Source organism: Meriones unguiculatus, chromosome 9 (assembly GCF_030254825.1).
Source record: "Meriones unguiculatus strain TT.TT164.6M chromosome 9, Bangor_MerUng_6.1, whole genome shotgun sequence".
Classification (NCBI taxonomy): Eukaryota; Metazoa; Chordata; class Mammalia; order Rodentia; family Muridae; genus Meriones; species Meriones unguiculatus.
In genome coordinates, this window is record NC_083357.1 from 53,741,080 (window position 1) to 53,768,563 (window position 27,484).

The following is a 27,484-nucleotide window of genomic DNA, read 5'->3' on the forward strand; positions in this document are numbered from 1 at the left end:
CTTTATTGAAACAAGGTCTCATGAAGTTCAAACTTGCTTATTACTCCTGGTCTCTCAGCTTCCACCTCTTAAAATCTATCTATCTATCTATCTATCTATCTATCTATCTATCTATCTATCCATCTATTTATTTATTTATTACAGTTTATGCACTTTGTATCCCTACACTAGCCCCCTCCCTCGTTCCATACACATTCCAAACTCCATCCCTCTTCTTCACCCTTGCCCCTCCCCCAGTCCACTGATAGCAGAGTTCCCCCTTCCCTTCCATCTGATCCTATTCTATCAGGTCTTATCAGGAGTGGCTGCATTGTCTTCCTCTGTGTCCTGGTAAGGCTGCTCCCTCCTCAGGGGGAAGTGTACAAAGAGCAGGCCACTGAGTTCATGTCAGACACAGACCCTGTTCCCATTATTAGGGAACCCACTTGGACACTGAGCTGCCATGGCTACTCCAGTGCAGGGGTTCTAGGTTATCTTCACAAATGGTCCTTGGTTGGAGTCTCAGAAAAGTTCCCTGTGCCAAGAATTTTTGTTGCTATTGTTTTCTTTAGTTGTTTTTTGTTTGTTTGTTTGTTTTGATTTTTTTCCCCTTCAGGGCTTTCTATCTCCCCCTCCTTTCATAAAATTCCCTGCACTCTGCCCAAAGTTTGGCTATGACCCTCAGCCTCTGCTTTGACAAAATGCAAAATAGATTCTTTCAGAGTCCCTCTGTGGTAGGCTCCTGTACTGTTTTTTTTTTCCTCTTGCGATATCCAACCCATTTGCCTTTCTGCATGAGGCAGGGTCCTCCCAGTGTCCTCCTTTTTGATTACCTTCTTTAGGTATACATGTTAGTATGATCATCCTATATTGTATGTCTAATATCCACTTATATGTAAGTCTATACTGACGGGAGCCAAAGCTATCTATGGAAGCCAAAGCCAAAGCTATCTAGTGAAGACAAAGGTATCTACAGAAGCCAAAGTCAATTAGTGAGCCAAGGCTATCTATGGAAACCAAAGTCAAAGCTATCTAGTGGAGACAAAAGGTGTTTGCTAGGCCAAAGCCAAATAGTGAGCAAAGGTCATTTAGTGGAGACCTAAAGCTATTTAATGAAAGCTATCTAGGACCCTAACTCATGGGTGAGAGACTGTGAGGACATCTGTTTGTTAGAGCATCCTTGAGAAAACATCCCTAAGTTATCTTGCAGGCACCCTATTTAACACATGAAAGCACTCTTCCTGTCTCCTGCAGCAGCTAATTACCTTCCCCCTTTCCTGCCTTCTCCCTATATAAGTTGGGTAAAAATTTCTAATAAATGAAGCCTTGATCAGACAAAACAGACTTGGCTTTCTTCCTTGCGCTTCTTGTTCCCCTCCCCAATTCTTTCCACTCTCCTCGCTTAGGAACCCCATTGAAGCCCTGCTGATCCAGGGCCATACTATATCATATGTGTCTTTCTGCTTCTGGGATACCTCACTCAGAATGACCTTTTTTACTTACTACCATTTGCATGCAAATATCATGATTTCCTTGCTTTTAATTGCTGAATAGTGTTCCATTGTGTAAATGTACCAAAATTTCTATATCCTTGCCTCATTTGAATGAGGCACAAAATGGCTCATGGATCACTGGAATCAATAGAAGACCTAGCAATAAACCCATACACTTAAAGAAACCTGATTTTGACAAAGATGCCAAAACCATACAATGAAAAAAGATCAGGGTAACAATGAGCCCCCAGACAATATAGCCTATTGCTGTTATCCAAGTAGAAGGCTACAGCTTCTGTAAAGTTGACATAAAACTAGCTGAACACTCAGGGCTGAAATCAATCAATGAGAAACAAAACAATTCAAAGAATCAATGAAACCAAGAGCTGGTTCTTTGAGAAAATCAAGATAGAAAAACCCTTAGAAAAACTAACTAAACTGCAAAGAGAAACTATCCAAATCAACAAAATAAAAATGAAAAGGGGGACATTACAACAGACACTGAGGAAATCCAAACAATCATTAGGTCTTACTTCAAAAGTTTATATGCCACAAAATTTGAAAATCTAAATGGATGGACAATTTTCTGAATTGATTCCACTTACCAAAGTTGAATCAAGACCAGGTAAATCAATTAAATAGTCCTATATCCCCTAAGGAAATAGAAGTGGTCATCAAAAGCCTCCCATCCAAAAAAGCTGAGGACCAGATGGTTTCAATGCAGAATTCTACCAGACCTTCAAAGAAGAGCTAACTCCATTTCTTCTCAAACTATTCTATAAAATATAAACAGAAGGAGCACTACCTAACTCATTTTATGAAGCCACAGTCACCTTGGTACCTAAACCTCACAAAGACATAACAAAGAAAGAAAATTTCAGGCCAATTTCCCTTATGAACATTGATGCAAAAATACTCAACAAAATAATTGCAAATCGCATACAAGATCACATCAAAGATATCATCCACTATGACCAAGTAGGCTTCATCCCAGGTGTGCAGAGGTGGTTCAATATACAGAAACCCATCAATGTGATCCACCATAGTAAAAACTGAAAGAAAAAAAAAACACACACACACATGATAATCTCCTTAGATGCTGAAAAGGTGTTTGACAAAATACAACATCCATTCATGTTTAAAGTATTGCAGAGATAAGGGATACAAGGCACATATCTACACATAGTAAAGGCAATAAACAGCAAGCCTATAGCCAACATCAAACTAAATGGAGAGAAACTTAAAGCAATCCCACTGAAATCAGGGACAAGGCAAGGCTGCCCATTCTCTCCATATCTCTTTATTATAGTTCTGGAAGTCCTTGCTAGAGCAATAAGACAATTGAAGGAGATCAAGGGGATACAAATCAGAAAGTATCACTATTTGCACATGATATGATAGTATACCTGAGTGACCCCAAAAACTCTACCAGGGAACTCCTACAGCTGATAAACACCTTCAGCAAAGTGGCTGGATACAAAATTAACTAAAAAAAAAAAATCAGTAGCCCTCTTGTATACAAAAGACAAAAGGGCTGAGAAAGAAATTAGGGAAACAACACCCTTCACAATAGCCACAAATGACATAAAGTACCTTGATGTAACCCTAACCAAGCAAGTCAAAGATTTGTATGAAAAAAAAATTTCAAGTCTCTAAAGAAAGAATTAGAAGAAGATATCAGAAGATGGAAAGATCTCCCATGCTCATGGCTTGGCAGGATTAACATAGTAAAAATGGCCATCTTACCAAAAGCAATCTACAGATTCAATGCAATTCCCATCAAAATACCAACACAATTCTTTACAGACCTGGAAAGAAAAATTCTCAACTTCATATGGAATAAGAAGAAACCCAGAATTGCCAAAATAATTCTCTACAATTCAAGATCTTTTGGAGGTATCTCCATTCCTGATTTCAAGCTGTACTATGGAGAACAGTAATAAAAACTGCATGGTACTGGCATAGAAACAGAATGGTGGTTCAATGGAACTGAATAGAAGACCTAGAAATAAACCCACACACCTGATCTTGACAAAGTTGCCAAAACCATACAATGGAAAAAAAGAAAGCATCTTCAACAAATGGTGCTCATCCAACTGGCTGTTTACGTGTACAAAAAATTCAAATAGATCAATACTTATCACCCTGCACAAAACTAAAGTCCAAGAGGATCAAAGACCTCATCATAAAACTTGACACATTAATCAGTTAGAAAAACAAGTGGGGAAGACACTAGAAATCATTGGTACAGGAGACAACTTCCTGAACAGAATACCAACAGCACAGGCTCTAAGAGTAACAATCAATAAATGGGACCTTATGAAACTGAAAAGTTTCTGTAAAGCAAAGGACACTGTCATTAAAACAAAATGAATGCCTACAGATTGGTAAAGAATCTTTACCAACCCTCTATCTGACAGAGGGCTAATTTCCAGTATATATAAAGAACTAAAGAAGCTGAAAAGCAACAAACCAAGTAATCCAATTAAAAAATGGGGAACAGAACTAAACAGAGAATTCCCTGTACAGGAATATCGAATGGCAGAGAAATACTTAAAGAAATATTCAATGTCATTAGCCATTAGGGAAATGCAAATCAAAACGACCCTGAGATGTCACCTTACACCCATCAAAATGGCCAAGATGAAAAATTAAAGTGACAACACATGCTGGAGAGGTTGTGGAGAAAGAGGAACCCTCCTCCACTGCTGGTGAGAATGTAAACTTGTACAACCACTCTGGAAATCAATCTGGTGCTTTCTCAGACAACTAGGAATAGCACTTCCTCAAGACCCAGCCATACCACTCCTAGACATATATCCAAAAAAGGCTCAAGTAACAATAAGGATATTTGCTCAACCATGTTTGTAGCAGCTTTATTTGTAATATCCAGAAGCTGGAAACAGCCCAGATTCCCCTCAACTGAAGAATGGATGCAAAAATTGTGGTCCATCTACACAATGGAATATTACTCAGCAATGAAAGACAAGGAAATCATGAAATTTGCAGGTAAATGTTGGGACCTGGAAAGGATCATCATGAATGAGCTGTCCCAGAAGCAGAAGGACATACATGGTATATACTCACTCATATATAATATACATTTAATATAGGATAAACCTACTAAAATCTGTACATTTAAAGAAACTAATGAAGAGAAAGGACCCTGACTAAAATCCTTAATCCCCATCCTGCAAGGCAAAGAGGATGGACACCAGAAGAAGAAAACAGGAAATAAGTTAGGAATCTGCCACAGAGGGCCTCTGAAAGGCTCTGCCCTGCAGACTATCAAAGCAGATGCTGAGACTTATGGGCAACTATTGGGCAGAGTGCATGGAATCTTATGTAAGAAGTGGGAAATAGTAAGATCTGGAGAGGACAGTAACTCCACAAGGAGAGCAACAGAACCAGAAAATTTGAACACAGGGGTCTTCCCAGAGACTCATACTCCAGCCAAGTACCATGCATGGAGATAACCTAGAACCCCTGCACAGATGTAGCCCATGGCAGTTCAGTGTCCAAATGGGTTCCATAGTAATGCGAAGAGGGACTGCCTCTGACATAATCTGATTGGCCTGCTCTTTGATCACCTCCCGCTGAGGGAGGAGCAGCCTTACCAGGCCACAGATGATGACAATGCATCCACTCCTGATAAGATCTGATAGACTAAGATTCAGAAGGAATGAGAGGATTGTCTACCCTATCAGTTGACTTGGGGAGGGGCATGCATGAAGAAGGGGGAAGGAGGGTGGGAATGGGAGGGGAGGTGGAAGGGGCTTATGGAGGGATTCAAAATGAAAAAAGTGTTATTAATAAAAGTTAAAAATATAAAATACAATAAAATAAAATACAGAAAAAAAAAAAGAATCCACACACACAAAAAAAGGAAATAGTAAAATGCAACTACCTTTGAGGTTAATGCTTTGGTAAATGGTAAGCTGAAAGGCTGATAGCCCAGAAAACAAACATAAACTCTGGCTATAATACAAAAAAGCAATGACTTAAAGTCCTTGTCGCATGAACAGCTGCCAGTACCTGGGAAGGAATCTATATTAGAAAGAGAGAAATTATAAGTATTTGGCTGTTTTAATGAGTTGACCAGGCATCAGCTATATTCAATACAGTTTTATTCAGGTTAGCCCCAAACTTGAAATAATCCAAATCTGTCAACTACTGAATGGACTATCAAACAAAGACAAATCCACATTATAGAATACCACCCATTGCCAGGTGTGGTGGTACCTCCCAGCACTTGGGGAGGTGAGGTAGGCAGATCTCTGTAAGTTCAAGATCAGCCTGATCTACAAAGTGAGTCTAGAACAGCCAAGGCTACACAGATAAACCCTGTCTCAAAAAACTTCGAGAGAGAGAGAGAGAGAGAGAGAGAGAGAGAGAGAGAGAAGTCCTATGCACACAGGAGAGGTGATTCTCAAAGGCATGACATGAAAGAAAACATATACAAAAAACTCTATGACACATAATTCTGATTTCCTAAAATTCTAGAAAATACATAACTATTGTGATAAAAAAAAAGTAGCAGTATTCAGTAGGGAGGCAGCGGAGTCTGAGAGCATAAAGGCTTTGAAAGCTTTTGGAGTCATGGAAATGTCTGTATCTTCATTGTGACAAGTTTCTTGACACCAAGTATTTATTAAAACCGATATAATAATAAAAAAAAACTAGCCAGCACAAGGCTTACTCAATATGATGGAATTACTGCCCATTACTAGCCCACTACACATGTGTGATGAAGCCAGAGATGAGAAACTACTCGTGTCACCAGTATAATTTCTAGTTGTATTCTAAATATGGAACCTCATAGCCATACGTAAGTGTGACTCCCACCCCTTTCAGTGGTTGGGATGAGAGGGACCCATAGGCTCATAAGTTTCAGTGTTTTGCCCAGAGTTGATAGATGTTGGGCAAGTATTAGACCTTTGATGAGGCCTTGTTGTGGATGGATTGTCACTGTGGTGGGCTTTGAGTTTTCAAAAGTCCATGCTATTCTCTCTCTCTCTATGTCTCTCTCTCTCTCTCACACACATACTTTGAGACTTTCTCATTTATGTTCTAAAATATGAATGTTACCGTTTCCCTTGCAAATAGACACTATGGCAATTGCTTTGTTGCAAGACACAGGATGTGGAAGGGGCTCCAGCCCCCATAGCAAGTTTGAGGACAGGCTGCAGGTGCCTGAGAACCAGTGTGTGCTTGCTGCACAGAAGTACATGGCTGAGTCTCCAGGCTGAGTGTCTGTGATGTGCAGGGAGAAGCGTTTGGCTTTCTTATCCAATAAAATGGTGAGCCTTTGGTTCTGCTTTCTGTTCACATTTTCATGAATGTCCATCACAAGGTGGGGACCCTTTCCAGCTTCTTGCTTGTACCAAGGGAAGTATGAGAATGCACTGTCTGTGTAAGTGCAGTTGAAGACAGCGCTGCCTCCCTCTCGAATGCTCAGAGAAGAAGGGTGCTGCTCCACCTGCTCTCCGAGGCTCTCCCCTACAGAGAAAGAAAAACAGAAAGGAGGGCAGTCAGCAGCACTCTGCTGAATTCTTTGTCTAGGATACCGAGAGGGAACTGTGTGAAGTGGATTTCCCACGGAAGCCTAAGAAATATCCACCACATATTTTCTCTTGCCCCCAGATCTTCAACTCACAGTTCATCCACAGCCACAAGAAAGGGACTAGAGTAGGAATGGATGGCTTCATTCCTCTTCCTGCCTGGGATCAATGCAGACTTGTAATCTCTTGCCAAGAAAGCTATTTGTGTCTCCAGGTTGTCCCCTTTTCTTCTTATGTAATCCAATCAGCCAATAAGAAAACAACTGTTTCTTTCTCACCTATTCCTTCAGAATGCAATGACAAGAGCTTGCTGCATGCTTTTCATCAGCTGTGGCCTCCTGCCACCTTGTGGACACATCTCTAATTACTGCGTGTTGTGAGTAAATTTGCAGAGATTGGGAGGAGTTGAATTTCTGAGTTGTTACTAGTAAACTAGAGAGAGGTACAATCTCTTGGTGCCATTGAACAAGGAGCTGAATTAAAACATTTGAAATCAAAATGTCCCTATGATTTATCCTTATTGACAAAGGAAAGAAAAATTTTAATTTTCAGTCACTATCATGTTTTCTGGACAATAAAATGTTAAGTTTGGAGGGGGTGAGTATAGCAGAAAGGACGGGTGGGTGGAGGGACAGCTAACAGAAGATGTTTGAAAATTGTATTTTTGTGAGTGTGTGTGTGTGTATGTCTGTATGTGTGTGTGTGAAAGAGAGAGAGAGAGACTAAATAAATTATTCTACACAAAGCATAATACTTCCCCCAGGAGCAATAGATTGCCAAATAAAAAGTCTGGTACCAGGTATGGGACACATCTCCTAAAGTTGTTCGTCTAGGCAGTCATAAAGACCCTAAAACAATAACCTGTTGCCATTGCTCTTTGTTACCCTCCAGAACTTGATAACAGGATCACACTGTTGAAGATACCACAAGTTTTAGTCACAGGACATAGAGACATCAAGCCAGTATGACTCAGGAGACTTTCTCCCTGCTGGCTACATTTTACAGTGTTAGGAAGTGCGACTCAGGCTGCTATGGGAGAAAAGTCAACAACAGTCTTATCCAGTTGTGAGCATTGAGACCTGCAGTAATGACCAGCATGGCAAGACACAGATCTGCCATGGTGCAGGAGTAGTATGAATGTTATTGGATGACCAACCACGTACTGATTAGATTTCAGGCTCTTCACAGCAGAAACATGCATGGCTACTACTGTAAACCTGGCCAAGAACTTATGCCTATGGAGCTAATAGGCCTTGAGGGGAAGGTACTGCTATCATTTTGCTAAATGGATGCAGTATCAAACTTCCTTCTACTTTCACCATAGCCATAGATCAGTGTGGCAGTCAATCCTAATTAGAGAAACATTTGCGTGTGCTGAAGATGGTGGATAATACATATACTCACAACTGGTCGCAGTGCTAAGATTAAATGTCTGCGGAGTGCACAGCTATAATCATCACATCTATATAACAACACTTCCCCCAGAAGGCTCAGAAGACATCACAAAAGTTGTCTAGGATGGTTATAAGAGCCAGAGGTCAGGGATGAAATAGTGACATCAGTATATGACAGAACTGTTGCACTCAGGAAGCTGCAATTGCCTGAACAAGAACTACTGTATGAGATAAACATATTAAAATCTGGACACCTAAAGAAGTTAAGCAAGAAGGAGGACCCTGGGTAAGATGATCAATCCTTACTCAGAAAGGCAAACAGGATGGACATTGAAAGAAGGAAAAAACAGGAAACAGGACAGGAGCCTACCACAGAGGGCCTCTGAAAGACCTCCCAGCAGTGTATCAAAGCAGATGCTGAGGCTCATAACCAATCTTTGCGCAGAGTGCAGGGAATCTTATGAAAGAAGAGGGAGATAGTAAGACCTGGAGAAAACCGGAGCTCCACAAGGAGAGCAACAGAACCAAAAAATCTGGGCACAGGGCTCTTTTCTGAGACTGATTCACCAACCAACGACCATACATGGATACAACCTAGAACCCCTGCTCAGATGTAGCCCACGGGACTTAAGTATTAAAGTGGGTTTCCTAGTAAGGGGAACAAGGACTGTCTCTGACATGAACTCAGTGGCTGGCTCTTTAATCTCCTCACCCTGAGGTGGAAGCATCCTTGCCAGGCCACAGAGGAAGACAATGCAGTCAGTCTTAATGAGACTGGATAGGCTAGGGTCAGATGGAAAGGAAATAGTACCTCCCCTATCAGTGGACTTGGAGAGGGGCATGGGAGGAGATGTGGGAGAAAGGGTGAGATGGGGAGGGAACAAAGAAGGGGGTTACACCTGGGATACAAAGTGAATAAACTGTAATTAATATAAATAAAAATTAAAAAATAAATAAAATTTCAGCATGGCGATTGATTACTGGTTATATATAATAGTGTCTTCTATCTCTTTTCCCATTTCTGTATCGGTTTTTGTTCTTTGTTTTTGTTTTTAGTTTCTTTCTCATCTGTTTAGTTTTGTTTCTTGCACTCTCTGGGAAAATATTGAATATATGGGAAATTGTAATACTTTCATGATCTGTGAAATTTGATAGCTTTTACTTAAAAACATAAAAATTTCCAAACTTCTTATACCCAGCAGGAGAAAATGGTAGTTGATAAAGGCTCTGATTGTGAAAGAAGGTGCAATCATATTCTCAGTATTGCATGCTGGCCTTGTTTTTGTTACTTCTCATTTGTGCACTGTAAATACAGTTTATCAGCCAAACTGATGAACTCTGAATTCTATCAGATATACAGCTGGTGTGAATCATTCAACAAACCACTGAGATTGATTTAAAAAAAATAGTAAGTCAATAAGATAAACCCAAGGAAATGAAAAATGTATGAAATATTTTTAGAATAATCTTGTGGAAAGGAAAAAGAAGAAGAACATGGAATGTAGAAAAATATATTATTTATACAATTAAATAAACACATATAGACTTTATATAATTTAAGGATGTTCCTCTAAGAACAAAGTATGTATTTCCTTAAGTCACCAATGGAAATCTGATATCTTGCAGTGCAACAGAAGACAGACTGGAAAAAAAGAAAAGAAAATCATCACAGGCATATTACTTATGTATTACTTAAATTAATTAAATATTAAATACATACAAATACATATTAATGTAAGACATTAATGTAGGTAAACAAAACACATATAAATTACTTTTAATTAAAATTTTAAAATTTGCTGCCTTCTATTTGAGAAAAAAAAAGTGAATACTGAATGCATTGAATGGGATTTGTACTGGTCAATGTTTCATCTACTTGACACAGAACAGAGTCATCTTCAAAATGAGAGGTTGTCACAGAAATGCTTCCATTGGACAGGACAACAGGCATATCTGTGGATAATTCTTTTGGTTGTTGCTTGATGTCCAATGTGGTTGGTACCACCTTTAGGCAGGGATCCCTGGTTTGCATAAAAAACAAGGAGGGCTGGAGAGATGGCTCAGAGGTCAAGAGCACTAGTTGTTCTTCCAAAGGTCCTGAGTTCAATTCTCAGCAACCATATGGTGCTCACAACCATTTATAGTGAGATCTGGTGCCCTCTTCTGGAGGGCAGGCACACATGCAGGAAGAATATTGTATAAATAATAAATAAATATAAATAATAAAAAATATGTGTGTGAGTATTTTCCACGTGGAACTGTTTTTGAAAGTGTGAGGGGGGTCATGAAAAAGTAGCTGGCTTGATACTTTGTGACAGGATCAGAATTTGCCTGAAGAGAGGCTATTGTTGAAGGTCCAGCCTCAGATCAAATGGGATCACAGCGTATTGAAGATGCCAGGGGCATGAAGTGACCACCACAAACACTGGCAGGTGTGGATGAGAGCCAGACTGAACCTATGAGACAAGCTACTTAATCTGCTAATGGCAGAACTGAAGAGGTGTGCTTGCCCAAGGCCTTAGGAGCCCAGAAGATCATGAGTGAGTCCCAGACAGTGTAAGTTATTTACACTGTTGAGTTTGGGGTTTGCAATTATCTAATTGCAACTTGACCTAGTTCTTCCTTCTTTTTTTTAATCTTATTTATTTATTTTAATAGTTACACTCTGTTCACTTTGTATCCCTCCATAAACTTCTTTCTCCTCCCCGCCTAATCACACCTTCCCTCCCCCTTCTTCATGCATGCCCCTCCCCAAGTCCACTGATAAGGGAGGTTCCCCTCTCCTTCCTTCTGATCTTAGTCTATCAAATCTCATCAAGAATGGCTGCATTGTCAGCTTCTGTGGCCTGGTAAGGCTGCTTTCCCCTCAGGGGGAGGCGATCAAAGAGCAGGCCAATCAATTTATGTCATAGGCAGTCCCTCTTCCCATTACTATGGAACCCACTTGGACACTGAACTGCCATGGACTACATCTGTGCAGAGGTTCTAGGTTGTCTCCATGCATAGTCCTTGGTTGGAGTATGAGTCTCTGGGAAGTTCCCTGTGTTCAAATTGTCTGGTTCAGTTGCTCTCCTTGTACAGTTCCTGTCCTCTCCAGATCTTACTATTTCCCACTTCTTTCATACATCAGAAGAAGAAGAAAACAGGAAACAAGTTAGGAACCTGCCACAGAGGGCCTTTGAGAGGCTCTGCCCTGCAGACTATCAAAGTAGATGCTTAGACTTATGCCCAACTGTTGGGCAGAGTGCATGCAATCTCAGTTCTTCCTTCTTAAGAATAAGAAAAATTGAGAGACTGGGCTTTTAAAAACACATTGGATCTTTTATCATTTTGCTTGTTAGCCTTGGCCTTTAACATGTGATCAATCCCTTCAGCCCAGGATGGAAATTTTTTAAAGAAACTGTACATTAAAAATGTTTGAAATTTTTAAAGACTGTGGAACTTTTAAAGTTTTACATTCTTACATTAGCATGAGATCTTGGGGGAAAAAAGAGAACAAATTGTATAGTTTAATAGTGAGGTATTTGTGTGTCTAGTTAGTTCACGAGGGTTGACCTTTTCTGGTTAGTTTTTGTCAAGTTGACACAAGCTAGTGTCATCTGGGAATAGGGAATCAAATCTGAGGATTTGCCTCCATCAGGTTGGCCTGAGGGCATATCTATGGGATATTTTCTCAGTTAATGATTGATGTGGAAGGTCACAGAGAATTGGGAGTAGTACTGCTCATAATGGTTTTAGATTGTATAAGAAAGCAAGTTGAGCAAACCATGAAAAGCAAGCTACTAAGCAGCACTACTTCATGGTCTCTGTTTAGTCTCTACCTCCAGGCTCCTGCCTTGCATTCCAGACCTCACTTCCTTTCATAATGAAGTATATGTTGAAGGTTGAGATGAACTCTTTTCTCCCCAAGGTGTCTTTGAGCAAATTAGATTAGTATCTTTGCAGGTCCCCTTGTGTGCAAGGAGCTATAGCCCTCTCCCTCATGTTTACCCCCACCTCAACAACCAAAACAAAGTTCTCAGAAGCTTATAAACTGTGGTGTTAAAGAAAAAGTGCAAATTAATTAACTGAAAAGGCTCCTAAGAAGCAGAGATTTAAATAAAGAATATGAAAAGGCTAAAATAAAGCAGAATTAATGTTTAGACTGGAAGAGAATTAGGAAGTGGGGAAATGAGTAAAGATAAAATATTAATAAAATTGAAGATTTAGCAAGACAAAGGAATAAAACTAAAATTAAGAGGCTTTCATACCATCATCTACTAATCACAGAGAAAAAGGAAAAAAAAAACATTTAATTTGAATAAGCACCTTTCAAATTTCATGGTTCTGTTGCTCTGCTTGTGGAGTTCCTGTCCTTTCCAGATCTTACTATTTCCCACTTCTTACATAAAATTCCATGTACTCTGCCCAACAGTTGGTCATAAGTCTCAGCATCTGCTTTGATAGTCTGCAGGGCAGAGGCTTTGGACCCTCTGTGGCAGTTTCCTAGGTTGTTTCCTGTTTTCTTCTTTTTCTGATGTCCGACCTCTTTGCCTTTCAGGGGATTGAGCGTTTTAGTCAGGGTCCTCTCTCTTGATTAGTTTCTTTAGAGGTACAGTTTTTAGTAGGTTTATCCGATGTTATATGTCTATATGAGTGAGTATATACCGTGTGTGTCTTTCTGCTTCTGGGATACCTCACTCAGGATGATCCTTTCCAGGTCCCACCATTTACCTGCAAATTTCATGATTTCCTTATTTTTCATTGCTGAGTAATACTCCATTGTGTAGATGTACCACAATTTCTGCATCCATTCTTCAGTTGAGGGGCATCTGGGCTGTTTCCAGCTTTGGGATCTTACAAATAAAGCTGCTACAAACATGGGAGAGCAAATGTCCTTATTGTGTACTTGAGCCTCTTTTGGATATATGTCCAGGAGTGGTATGGCTGGGTCTCAAGGAAGTGCTATTCCTAGTTGTCTGAGAAAGTGCCAGATTGATTTCCAGAGTGGTTGTACAAGTTTGCATTCCCACCAGCAATGGAGGAGGGTTCCCCTTTCTCCACAACCTCTCCAGCATGTGTTGTCACTTGAGTTTTTCATCTTGGCCATTCTGATGGGTGTAAGATGAAATCTCAGGGTCATTTTGATTTGCATGTCTCTAATGGCTAATAAGGTTGAGTATTTCTTTAAGAGTTTCTCTGCCATTCTATATGCCTCTACAGAGAGTTCTTTGTTTAGCTCTGTTCCCCATTTTTTAATTGGATTACTTGGTTTGCTGCTTTCCGGTTTCTTTAGTCCTTTATATATACTGGATATTAGTCCTCTGTCAGATAAAGGGTTGGTGAAGATTCTTTCTCAATCTGTAGGCAATCATTTTGTTTTGATAATGGTGTCCTTTGCTTTTCAGTTTCATGAGGTCCCATTTACTGATTGTTGTTCTTAGAGCCTGTGCTGTTGGTGTTCTGTTCAAGAAGTTGTCTCCTGTGCCAATGAGTTTAAGGGTATTTCCCAATTTTTTTTTCTAACCAATTTAATGTTTCTGGTTTTATGTTGAGGTTTTTGATCCACTTGGACTTTAGTTTGTTGATAAGTATGGATCTATTTTCATTTTTCTACATGTAGACATCGAGTTAGACCAGCACCATTTGTGGAAGATGGTATCTTTTCTCCATTGTATGGTTTCGGCATCTTTGTTGAAAATCAGGTGTCCATAAGTGTGTGGGTTTATTTCTGGGTCCTTTGTTTGGTTATATTGATCCATCATTCTGTTTCTATGCCAGTACCATGCAGTTTTTATAACTGTTGCTCTATAGTACACCTTAAGATCAGGAATAGAGATACCTCCAGAAGATCTTTTATTGTAGAGGATTGTTTTAGCAATTCTCGGTTTCTTGTTATTCCATATGAAGTTGAGAATTTTTCTTTCCAGGTCTGTAAAGAATTGTGTTGGTAATTTGATGGGAATTGCATGGAATCTGTAGATTGCTTTTGGTAAGACGGCCATTTTTACTATGTTAATCTTGCCAAGACATGAGCATGAGAGATATTTCCATCTTCTGTTATCTTCTTCTAATTCATTCTTCAGAGACTTGAAATTTGGTTAGGGTACTTGGTTGGTTGGGTTGGTTAGGGTTACTCCAAGGTACTTTGTGTCATTTGTGGCTATTGTGAAGGGTGTTGTTTCCCTAATTTCTTTTTCAGCTCTTTTGTCTTTTGTATACAGGAGGGCTCCTGATTTTTTTGAGTTCATTTTGTATCTGGCCACTTTGCTGAAGGTGTTTATCAGCTATAGGAGTTCCCTGGTAGAGTTTTTGGGGTCACTCACGTATACTATCATGTCATCTGCAAATAGAGATAATTTTACTCCTTCCTTTCTAATTTGAATTCCCTTGATCTCCTTCGACTGTCTTATTGCTCTAGCAAGGACTTCCAGAACTATGTTGAAGAGATATGGAGAGATTGGGCAGCCTTGTCTTGTCCCTGATTTCAGTGGGATTGCTTTAAGTTTCTCTCCGTTCAGTTTGATGTTGGCTATAGGCTTACTGTATATTGATTTAGTATATGATAAAATAGACTTTCAACCAAAATTAATCTAAATAAATGGGGAAGGATACTTCATACTCATCAAGAGAAAATTCCAACACGAAGACATCACAATCCTGAACATCTATGCTCCAAATATAAGGGCACTCATATTTGAAAAGAAACATTGATAAAACTTATACCAGATCCCCACACACTAATAGTGGGAGACTTCAACACCCCACTCTCAACAAAGGACAGGTCAACAAGACAGAAATTAAACAAAGAAACAATGTCTCTAACAGAGGTCATGAATCAAATGGACCTGACAGACATTTACAGAACCTTACACCCAAACACAAAAGAACTTACCTTCTTCTCAGCACCTCATGGAACCTTCTCCAAAATAGACCATATAGATGGTCACAAAGTGAGCCTCAACAGATACAAGAAGATTGAAATAATCCCTTGTATCCTGTCTTATCACCATGGAATAAAGCTGGACAACAGAAATAGCAAAAAGCCTAACCACACATGGAAACTGAACAACTTGGTATTAAATGACAGCTGGGTTAGGGAATAAATAAAGAAAGAAATTAAATTTTTCCTAGAACTCAATGTAAATGAAGACACCACATACCCAAACTTGTGGGACACAATGAATGCAGTGCTAAGAGAAAAGTTCATAGCACTAAGTGCCTTCAAGAAGAAATTTGAGACAGCTCATTCAAGCAACTTAATGGCTCACTTAAAAACCCTAGAAAAAGAAGAAGCAGACACACCTAAAAGGAATAGATGGCTGGAAATAATCAAACTCAGGGCTGAAATCAATCAATTAGAAACAAATAAAACAATTCAAAGAATCAATGAAACCAAAAGCTGGTTCTTTGAGAGAATCAAGAAGATAGACAAACCCTTAGCCAAGCTAACGAAAAGGCAGAGAGACACCATCCAAATCAACAAAATTAGAAATGAAAAGCGGGACATAACTACAGACACTGAGGAAATCCAAACAATCATTAGGACTTATTTAAAAAATCTATAAGCCACAAAATTTGAAAATCTAACTGAAATGGAGTAATCTACATTCCACATGCATTTAGAATATATTTAATATCAGTCTTCTGAACCCTGAATTGTGCCCTCAACAAAATGTTTATGTTCAAGCTAAGACCCTAACTACCTCAAAATGAGACTTATTCAAAGACAGAGCCTTTAAAATAAAGGATCAAAGCAAAATGAGGCCAGCTCTAATTAAATGAGCTGATGTTCATATATGAATATATGAATATATGAACATCAACAGAGAAAAATGGTGAAGACTTAAGGAGAAGGGGTCATCTACAAGTCAAGAGGAAGCCCTCAGAAGAAACTTCTGTCAACACCCTTATCTTGGAATTTTTGCTTGTAGAACTGTGATAGATAGATAGATAGATAGATAGATAGATAGATAGATGGATAACATGTGTCCATTCAGAAAAGACTAAGCCTAAATGACATGTGAAGTATTGCCCTTCTATATGTGATGTTTAAAGAAGACATCACTAAAGTAGATTTGAGCAGAAACTGGAAATTATCTGTGAGTATATTCAAAGGGATGCTTTTCAAAGCAACTATAAAGAGATCTACTAAGTACATCTCCTCCTTAAAGCTTGCAGTGACAAAATATTTAAGATAATAAAACTTTGGGGCTTATCATGAGTGAACTAGGAAATGATTGGTTTGAGAGAAGGTTGGGGTATTTTTTTTATTTGTTTTGATAGTTAAGATTGTTTAGTTTTTAAAGAACAGATATGGTTTCTTTTTGAAACAGAAAGTGTCCTCTATCAGGTAGAGATGCAGGAAACCCAATAAGCAGGACTTGAAGCCTCTAGAACCTGCCAGATACTTGGGCTCCAATGAGACAGTAGGATCAGAAGGTTTGAGAGGAGACAGTCTCTGTATCAAATTAGAAAGTTGAGCCACTGGATTTCTTTTGTTTGCTTGGTCAGTTTTTTAAAGCTACTTTTATAAAATATGATTTTTCATCTTTCTAGTGATTTATATAATTAACAGATCTTATGAGGCATTCTTTATATGCTGTATAAATTCAGTCATTTAAAATATGCATTTTTCTATACATTTCAGTAATTGTTACTTTGTTCATACAATTGTATGACCATCATCACTCGCCGTCACACCAATTTCCCTGACATCTGAGCTCACTAACTCTAGATAGAAAAAAATGATGTGTTTGTAGACTTGTCTATACTGAACAGTGCATGGAAAGGCAATGCATGGCATCTGAATCAGTCAGAGCTCTCCAGAAGAGGAGAAACACTGTTCACAGTAGATTGACTTTTTAGTTGATTCCAGATCCAGCCAACCTGATAACCAAGAAGAATCATCACAGCATCTTCAATTTTTTAGGGGACATTATATTTTATTATGTATCAGTATGCTATCAATTTTATTGGTGCAAAATATCCTTTGGAACATATAGGATGTCTTCCCACTCATCTAGTGATAGGCATTAGATTATTCTCCTTTGGGGCTATCATGACTTATTCTGGCCTGAACATTTTGGTGCAGCTTTTTGTGCGGACATGATATTAATTCTCTTCAGAATAAAAACAGAAGTAAAGTTACTTCTAACCACAGTATTTTACATTGGTACCTAAAATGTATAAAGACTCTACATCAATGCCAACAATCACCATTTCACATTCATTTGACATTATCTATTATGTTGAGTAAAATTAGAGTATCCTAAAGACTGACTTTGTATTCTATCTTTTAAATTATGCTTTATGTTTATCTTTTATGTTTAAAATAGTCATGTGGAGCTTAGGCTGGCTTCAAATTCATAATCTTTCTGTCACTTCAATCTGACTGTTGCAATTGCAAACATGTGCCACCATTAATGCTTATTAGGGGAGCATTCATTGAATTACTTATCCAATTTGCATTTCTCATGTTACCATAGAGTTTTTTAAAATGGTATCCTTATACATTCTGTTTGACACTGCCTTGGGAGATATATGATTCACAAACATTTCCTTCAACTTTTGGATTCTCTTTTCACTTTATTAATGGTAAGCTTTAAAGCATAAGCATTTAAAAACTAAGCCTATAGCTCAGAAGAGCACTTGCCTAGCATTCATGGAGCCTATGTTCAACCCTAGCATCGAAAAACTTAAATGTTTCTTCAGATGTACAGCTTGATCCCTCATGTTGAACCTCTAACAGCAGGAGCAGGTGCTATCTCTGACTCTGTTGCCTGTCTTTGGATCCTTCTTCTAACTGAACTGCCTTGTTTAGCCTCAATAGAAGAAGATGTGCCCTGTCCTACTTGATCTGCCAAGGTGGTTGATACCCCCAGGAGGTCTCCCCTTCTCTGAGAAGAAAGGAAGTAGGCATAGGTGGAGGGGAGGGGAAAGCAGATGGAGGAGCTGGGAGGAGAAGACAGAGGGGAAGTTTCAACCAGAATTTAAGATTCATTAATTAAAAAATTAAATGTTTCTCACATCAGTGAGGACCAAGTATTTTATCTTCAGTTTATATTTTATATTCACTATTTTCTTGCCCTTTTGTTGTCATAATCTAGACACATTTGCCCAAATCATGTCATGGAAGTTTATCTCTATTACCTAAACATGTTATGCTGGGGCTTGAGAGATGGCTCAGTGGCTCAGAGCACTAACTGTTCTTGCAGTTTGGTTCCCATGTGTGAACTGCCTGTAATTTTAGCTTTAGGACACTTGATGTATCCTTCCTCTCTCTCTCTCTCTCTCTCTCTCTCTCTCTCTCTCTCTCTCTCTCCCTCTCTCTCTCCCTCTCCCTCCCTTTCTCTTACCTCCTCTCCCTCTCACAGACACAGACACTCACACACACACAGAGACATCACCCAAACTGAATAATTTTTGGAAAATGAATCATAACTTGTTGTTACATTTTGGGTCTGGGATCCATTTTGTCTTTTGGAATATCCTACAGAAAGAAGGAATATTCCTTCCATAGACTTGTGAATGTCCATCTACTTGTCCCTTGATTTCTTGGAGGTCTGTGAATCTCTTCGGGATAGTTGTCTACACCCTCTCTCTAATCTTGCCTCTGTTATCTCCTAAGTGCTCCACCATACGTTTATTGCTCCTAACAATGCCAGCTCTGAATCACCCAGTGCTTGTTTCAGGTTCCTCTCTTTGACCGGTAAACAGAACTGAGTCCTCTCATCTCTTCATCTTACTCTATTTTTCCCCCAGGACCAAAGCACCCAAGATGCATCACCTTTTTAGTCCATGCATATCACGACTGCGGACAGATTGCACCAAAAAAGAACACACTAGAAACATAAGGATGAGGCTACAGAATGTGCTAGATTTTGGCCAAAAGAACAAAGAAAGCCAAATAAAAATGGGAGGAATGTATTTTTACATGATATAAACTGTCTCCACTAAGAGCTTCTACTTCTAAATTCAGTCAAACATAAGAATATTTACAAGTAACAAATACATTATCAGACTTTGAGAAGAAATAAAAGAATTAACCCTTTATCTCTGCAGTTTACAAGTAAGATGTGTAGGAACATGCAGCCTCATATGTCTTGGCTTGTCTCTACACATGATAATTCCATGAATGATGTGAGTCAGGTTCTGCAGGTTAGAAATATAGAGGATGATGAGCATACAGACAGTTTCATTCAACAAAAAAATTTTGTATTTAAGAAATCACACATTCTGCCTTGATGGTGGTTCATGCCTATAACTCTAGATCACTGGGGGGGCAGGTGAGAAGAAGAGTTCAAGGCCAACCTCAGCTTCACAAGTTGTTCAAGGCCAGCCTGGGCTACCTGAAATCCCATCTCACAAAATGAAAAAAAAAAAAAAAAGGAAATCACTGTTGTATGTGACTGCTTTCACTCATCCTGATAAAGTCTAAAGCAAGACATGCTTCCTTCCTAATTTGTTCGTAATGTTAGCTTGGATGCTTTTATACTCCAGCAGTACCGGGGTGTGTGGTGAGTATCAACAATAGAAGACCTGCCTGTGGTCCCTAAAAGAGTGATCTCAGAATACTCAGCAGCCAGTCCCTTCCTCCTCAGATTTTGTGCTCAGCTCCCCCTGCAGTTAATGTCACTGTGTCACCCAGAGCACAGTAGTACACAGCCGAGTCTGACTCTTGCACTGAGGCTTTCTGCAAGTGGAAGGAGGTGGTTCCTTTATCATATGTGGCTTCAAACCCTCTGCTGCTTCCCTTGTCATTGGCCTTTGAGGCTCTAAAGAGGAGCTGTGGATCTTCTCCAGGATACTGCACATACCAGAACAGGGAAGGGTACTGTTTGGTTTCATAGGAACAATTCACAGTCATAGAACTCCCTTCAGAGAGCGTCACTTGGCCTTCTGTCTGAGTAACCGAGTCTCCATTGCTTTCTCCTAAAAAGAGAAATTAATAACAGTTCAGTGCAGCTATGACCTGGGTTCTGCCTCATAGGAAAATGAGCTATAAAAGTTTACATCAATATCATGGGACAAGACAGAAGCTCAATGTGTCATTCCACTTACCAAGCACTAAGAAGAGTATAATCGTAAGGCCAAGGGAAGAGTTCATTTTCTGAGCCATGGGAGGATGTGGACCCTAACTTCTTATATTAGGAAAGAATACAGTTATAGTGAAAGGATGGTTGTGAGCTCAGAATTAAACAGGAAATAGCTATGTGTTGGGTAGACACCCTCCCCAACACATGTGGGTAATTTAAACACCTCAGAGGATTGTTGACCTATTTTCTCAGAAGTCAATGACAGCTTGCTGCTCTTGGCTCTTTTATTTTGCTTAACACACCTGTAGTTACTGGATGGTATTTCTGTAATTCTGAATAGTAGTTGTGACAGGTTTAATTGCACCTTGTGTGTTGTCTTCCCTGGGAATGCATTTGCATGCCATTTCTAAGTGTCTCATGTAGCCAGTTTGGAACATGTGGTAATCCACTGGAAAAATATACAAGCAAGAAATGTCAACACATATTTAATCACTACCAAATTACTTTTGAGGAAAGAAGCAAAGTTTTTCAATTGTGATGTCTTCATACATGGACAAGTGGAATAAACCTTTAAAAAGCTAGTAAATATTTCTTTAATTAGTAAGTTAATGAATGTTGTTTAAGGAATGTCACTACTTAAAATAGCAATTTGTTTCATATTATAAACTTTTAGCACAAGAAACTAAACCTAATAAAAGTTTTGCAAAGAAAAATGACAATATTCTATTACATATATATAAATAATTTTTAAAATAGTAGAGGTATTATTCAGTGATACAGCACTTAGCCTATAATTCATGAGGACTTTGGGTCTATCTCCATCACTTCAAAAATAATAATAATAGGAGTATAGATTTTAATATGTTTATCCTATATTATATAGCTAATATCCACTTATGAGTGGGTATATACCATGTATGTCTTTCTGCTTATGGGTTACAAACAACAAGACCCTAGGGAAGACAGTCAATCCTCATTCAGAAGGACAAACATGACAGACATGATAGACATTGGAAACAGGAGAAGACAGAGAACACCACAGGAGCCTACCATAGAGGGTCTCTGAAAGACTCTACTGATCAAAGTATCAAAGAAGAGGCTAAGACTCAGCCAAATTTTGGGCGGAGAGCATGGAGTTTTATGAAATAATGGGGAGATAGAAAGACCTGAAAGGAACAGGATCTCCAAATGGAAACTCAGTATTCAAGTGGGTCCCTAGTAAGTAGAAAAGGGAATTTCTCTGACTTGATCTTAGTAACAATCTCTCTTATCACCTCCACCTTGGAGGTGCAGCCTTTTCAGGCCACAGAGGAAGACAATGCAATCAGTCCTGATAAGCTTTGGTCAAATATAAGGGGAGGAGGACCTCCCTTATCCGTGGACTAGGAGGGCAATAGGGAGAGAAAAGGGATGGAGGATGAGATTGGGAGGAGACGAGGGAGGGGGCCACCGCTGGGATACAAATTGAATGAACTGTAACAAATGCTAATTTTTTAATAAAATGAATAATAATAAAAATAGAAACTATGGTCTTTTCCCTGATATGGGTCTCTATAGGCTCATGAGTGTTTGGTTCCCAGCTGGTAAAATTGGGTAGAGTTAAAAGGCATGATCCTGTTCTGGGGTTTGAAAAGGTTCAGGAAATTTCCAATGTCACTTTCTCTACCTTGTGGTGTGTCTCAAGATGTATGCTGTCAGGGACTGCTCCAGGACCATGCACCCCTGCCTGCTGCTATGCTCCCTACCATGAAGGTCATGGACTCAACTGTCTGAAACTGTAAGGACCAAATAAACTCTTTTTTTCTATAAGTTGTCTAGGCCAAGGTGTTTCTTCACAGAAATATAAATTGAACTAAGAATATCCCATATACCTCACATTATAAGAGAAATAAGGAAATTGTAAATACTTAAAAATATGTCCTAGTGACTTCTGAATTGTAACAGTGAGTATTGGTGCCTGGTTGTGGCATGCATCTTCTGAGTCTAGGTGGTCTGATTAGTCTTGGTCCTTCATATATGCCCACTTGAACTTGGGAGGAGAGGTGACAAGGGCTGATACAGGCAGACTGAACTGCAGAGGGCTGATGATGACTGCTTGTGACCTATTGGTCTTTGTGAACCTGACTTCTGATTGAGACTGCCATTACTTCTGCTGGCACTGCCCTGCCCAAAGGCCCGTTGAAAGTGACATATTGTTTCTTTCTGAATTGATTCATAGCAGTTCAAAACATTGAAATAGATTACTACAAATTTTTCATGCCTCCAAATTATTTTAGTGAAAACATGAAGCTTTGTAATCATGTTTACAATGTTTTATTATTGGTGTATATTTTAAAAACACAGAGCTGCACACTGTTTTTTGTTGTTGTTGTTGTTGGTGGTGGTGGTGGCAGTAGTGGTGGTTTGGTTTGGATTAGTTTGATTTTTTTGAGACGGGTTTCGCATGGACCCTTGGCTATCCTGAACTCATTTTGTAGATCAGGCTGGCTTTGAACTCATAGAGAGATCTGCCTGCCTCTGCCTCCCTGAGTGCTGGGATTAAAGCTGTGTGCCACCATGCCAGGATATGCTACACATCATTAACACACACACACACACACATATATTACAAATGCAAAACACAAACTAGGGAATCAAAGATTGTAAACTTTGTCATCAGATAATGAAAGAGAGTAACACTGAGAAGAAAAACAAGGACAATGACAATTTTATTGGCAAATGTTTTAAATTTTAATTGAAACTTTATATTTGAGTAAAACTGTATTTATCTAGACAAATAAACTTAAATGGTGTTATAATTTGTTCAAATAGCATTTATTACTGTCTAAAGCTTTGAGGTTTGATTTCTACTTCATTTGTGGATTTAAGAAACATGTGTCACACTTACAGAAGAATAAATAATATTGCATTGATCACATATGATAGTATGTCTCAGCTGGACAAACAGAATCCCTATGAGGTTATGGCTGTCCTTACTCCAGTCCCAGCGATCCCCAGAAATGAACATTTTGGTGAGACAGCCTGTTTCCCAAGACAGTCTGTCTCAAATGAGCAGACAATACCAGAGATGAGAGGCTGCAGACCTGTACATGGCCCCTTGCAACTGCACACAAGTCTTTATCACAACCCCCTCTACAAACTCCAAGTATTCCCCTCTTTCCTTGCAGACCCCCATTTTCCACAAAAGGGTGTCCTTCACTGTTTGAAATCGTCTCACCCGTTGAGGTCAGACTGTGGTCTCTTTCTTGCCTCTTGTCTCTTTACTCTGTGTTCTTAAGTCTGTTGGAGTAAGGATGGCATCCTACTTCCCTATCCAGTTGCTATAACAAAAAGAATCTAACAAAGATCACTTAGAGGGAAGAGCATTTATGTGACCTAACAATTCTGGGTTACAGTCCATCTTAGAATGGAATTCCCAGCCACAGAACTTGTCACATCCCCTCCATAATCAACAACAAAGAGCATCGGATGTTTGCATGGCATGCTCTGCTCACTCTCTCCATTTCGTTCAGGGCTTAGGGCCCAATCTCGGAATGGTGCTGCCCACATTCAGGCTGTGTCTTCCCACAGTGATCATTTTTATCCAACACAGACATGTTTACATGCCAACCTGATCCACATAAGTCCTTGCTGAGATGCTCTGTGATGTGATTCTACACTGAGTCAAGGGGACTAAATCAACCATCACAGGTGGAGAGTGTCTCTGAGGCTCTTGAGGCATCGAGTGCAAGCAGTTACCCTTCCTGACACTAGCCTTCAGTCTAACGCTGAGGAAGCCAACACCTCTCCCTCTGGTCCACACTATGTAAACCCCTTTACAGTCTTTAGTCATGTGGAACTAACTTGTACTTTCAAGTCTCATGGAGTCTCAGTCAGTAGAAAACCCAGTCTAAAAAACAACCATTAAGGAGGCAAACATGTCTCGGGAATCATTTAGTGCTTTTTATCCTGCTATGTCACTTTTCCTTGGAGCCATGACCAAATGCCGATATAGCCCAGATAGGTCCCAATGGCAGAGTACAGTAACAATTCCAGAGAAGCCCAACTTGGAAAGCCACGAGGTTATTTGAATTCCTTACTCAGCTGTGGTATCTTCCCCAGATTCTTAGGTTTGTGTTCAGCTCCCCCTGCAGCCCCAGACACTGTGCGCTGAGAGCACAGAAGTACACAGCCGAGTCGCTCCAGTACACAGGGGCTTTCCTCAGGTTGAAGGAAGAGTCCTTCTTGCTAAACTCAGCCTCAAAGCCGTTCACGCCGTGAACCACTGGGTCTCCTGAGTAGTACCTGAGGAGAAGCTGGGGGCCGCGGCCACGGTGCTGTATGTACCAGAAGAGGTAAAGGGCTCCACCATAGGAGTAGTTGCATTTCAGCTCCACCGACTCTCCTTCGAAGACAGTGACTTGGGCATCAGACTGGGTAACTGACTGTGTTTGGACAGCTCCTGAGAAATCAACAATAAGTCGGTAAATGCAATGAGGACTTCATGATGAAAAAATGATCTTACTGAAAGTTAAGTAAGAAAAACAACGAATTGTGTGCATCTACAAACAATAGTTGTACTCACCCAGGAAAAATTGTATTCCCAGGAAGGAGGTGAGGACCCGAAGCATGGCTTATTACAGGAAACACCGCTGATGCCTGTATGGAAAAGCTTGGTTCAAGTAGGATAGTGGCTGCGGTTCCCAGTTCTTGGAGACAGGTGGCACAAAGTTGACAAAACAGCTTCCTTAGGTGAAATTCTAAAAAAAAAAAAAAAAAAAAAAAAAAAAAAAAAAAAAAAAAAAAAAAAAAAAGAAAGAAAGAAAAGCAAAACCTGAAGACGTGGTCCTGGTCCTGACTTTCTGGCGTCTTGATTCTCCTCAACTGGCAGATACTCTGCAACCTGCAGGGCAGGAAGGACTAAGTTGAAGGTGAGGATCAGAAATGGAGATCTCTAATTTGTGCAATGTCGCCCTCTGTCGGCTACTGCAGGATGAAAACTTTTCCCCTATTTTTTTTTTCTTTTCAATTAGACAACTTTTACTAAATGAGAAAACTACATTTAAAATGTGCTTTAAACAAATGGAATTAGAAAAAAAAAAGACATGTGCATTTTAAAGAACTTTTGCACTGTGCTGAAAATCAAATGTTTCTTGCAGTAATACAATGCGCCAATCCATAAAACGTTAAGAGTTCTCAATTTAACATTTTCAAAGACAATATAAGGTTTCACACCTATGGTTACACATAAGGGCATTATATAAATATTATGTCCATCCCCATGAAGCTTACAAATTTGACAATACTCAATAAAAGACTTTAGAATCACATCCAATAGTGTCACAGCCAAAGAATCACAAATCTGTGTCTGTTGTTAAGTCCTCCTTCTAAAATCTCTGTTGACTTTGCTACTCCTTGACATTTGTTAATGCTAACCCTTAAAAAAAGAGAACAGGAAAAGAAATGGCTGCAATAAACTCTTGATCATGTACAGAAATTATTGCTACTATACTTCACTACAAAGCATGTCTATACATATCATGACCTTTGATTATGTGTGTGTATAGGTCTATCTCTCTGTGTGTCTCTGTGTGTGTATCTCTCTATCTCTCTGTCTCTGTCTCTGTCTCTCTCTCTCTCTCTATCTGTCTCTCTCTGTGTGTGTGTGTCTGGGCATCTCTCCCACTTTCAGTTTATTAGGGAGGATTTATAGACACAGGGCCAATAGGACAAAAGAGTCTTGTAAACCTTCTCAACTCTAATGCTCTCTCTCCCACCATCTCTCCCAAGTTTCCTCACCTCCACACACCCAACCCTTGTTTGGCTCACAACAAACAATTCATTAATGGTGTTTGCCTGCAGATTCCTTCTCACAGAATGAAGGCCACAAATGTTCTTACAATTCAGATGCAGTGCTCTCTCACTATGCCCCTATCATAGCCATTACTCAGCAGAAACATTCAAGTTAATCTTCTCAGGCTGGCCTTTATAAGCCTTTGGGGGCAGTGAGCATCCGATCAAGGAAAGTTCTGGTAGATATAAAGATAGTTACATTGATGCAAGGGCCTGTGGGACATGCATATAATAAAGTAGTCTAACATGTGAACCCTTGCCTCAGAATTAAACAAACATATCTATTTTAATCAGACTTGTGAAGACCCAGTGGCTTTAGATAAGCAATAATGATATGATAATGATAACACAATACTGAGAAGAGACAGCAAAATGCCAGTATCAATTGGTCTGGCTAGTTTGGGGATGATTCACCATCAAAGAAACAAGAGACTCATGAAGGTACTTATAACACACACACACACACACACACCTGAGAGGTTTAAGATTTAAGAAATTAGTAAAAGAAAATTTGCAAGAGCCATGGACTCCTTAGGCAAGCACCAATGAAGCAGAGACCAGAGAAACAGAAATCGTGGGAGCAGCTTGATTTAGACACCTAAGTATCCAGCAGTTTTCAGTGGGTAGAAGTTGGGTAGTCTAATGGAGGCAATGTTGATTGGGGTCAATAGTCATGCGATTCTTCTGAAATAGAAGATTTTTCCTTCCCACTTCATCTTTAAGACATCTGGAGCTAAAAAAAAAAAAAAAAAAAAAAAAAAAAAAACGGCAAGTAAAGGGTCCCTGGTGAAGAAGAGATATTATCTCCATCTATGTACTTGTAAGAGAGTCATAAAATAAGAGAAGTTGAAGTTGAGAGAGCTAAAATGAGCTAAATCTGCAATTAGAGTTATAGATTCCAACACCCAATACCAAGTAGCTAATTAGACACAAAAACTGGCACTAAATTAGAGCAACCAATTAGACCAAATTGACACCTGTACTGACCATTACACTTGTCAATGCAGTGAAATTTTGGCCAGTGTAAAAACCTTGTTCTCCCAGGCAGATCATACCTCCAGACAGTTCAAAATACATCAGTGAACCAGAAGGAATAGATACGTGTTTGCTGGCCACAAAATAATGTAGAAATCACTAATATGAAAAAAGGCAAAATAGCAACAAGTATCTGGAAGTTAAGTAACAGTTTTAAAGTAACTCACTGATAA

At 39.4% G+C, this 27,484-nt stretch overlaps 3 gene segments (V, D, J or C); all 3 read right to left on the reverse strand.

Annotated features, from left to right (window-relative positions):
- Positions 1 to 6,531: 6,531 nt before the first annotated feature.
- On the reverse strand, positions 6,532 to 7,180 carry LOC132656238 (T cell receptor alpha variable 13-1-like). The segment is given in 2 exon segments: positions 6,532 to 6,971; positions 7,129 to 7,180. Coding segments are annotated over 2 exon segments (492 nt in total).
- Positions 7,181 to 20,005: 12,825 nt separating this feature from the next.
- On the reverse strand, positions 20,006 to 20,515 carry LOC132656239 (T cell receptor alpha variable 9-1-like). The segment is given in 2 exon segments: positions 20,006 to 20,340; positions 20,470 to 20,515. Coding segments are annotated over 2 exon segments (381 nt in total).
- Positions 20,516 to 24,523: 4,008 nt separating this feature from the next.
- LOC110544759 (T cell receptor alpha variable 8-3-like) lies at positions 24,524 to 25,240 on the reverse strand. The segment is given in 2 exon segments: positions 24,524 to 24,885; positions 25,009 to 25,240. Coding segments are annotated over 2 exon segments (408 nt in total).
- Positions 25,241 to 27,484: the final 2,244 nt, after the last annotated feature.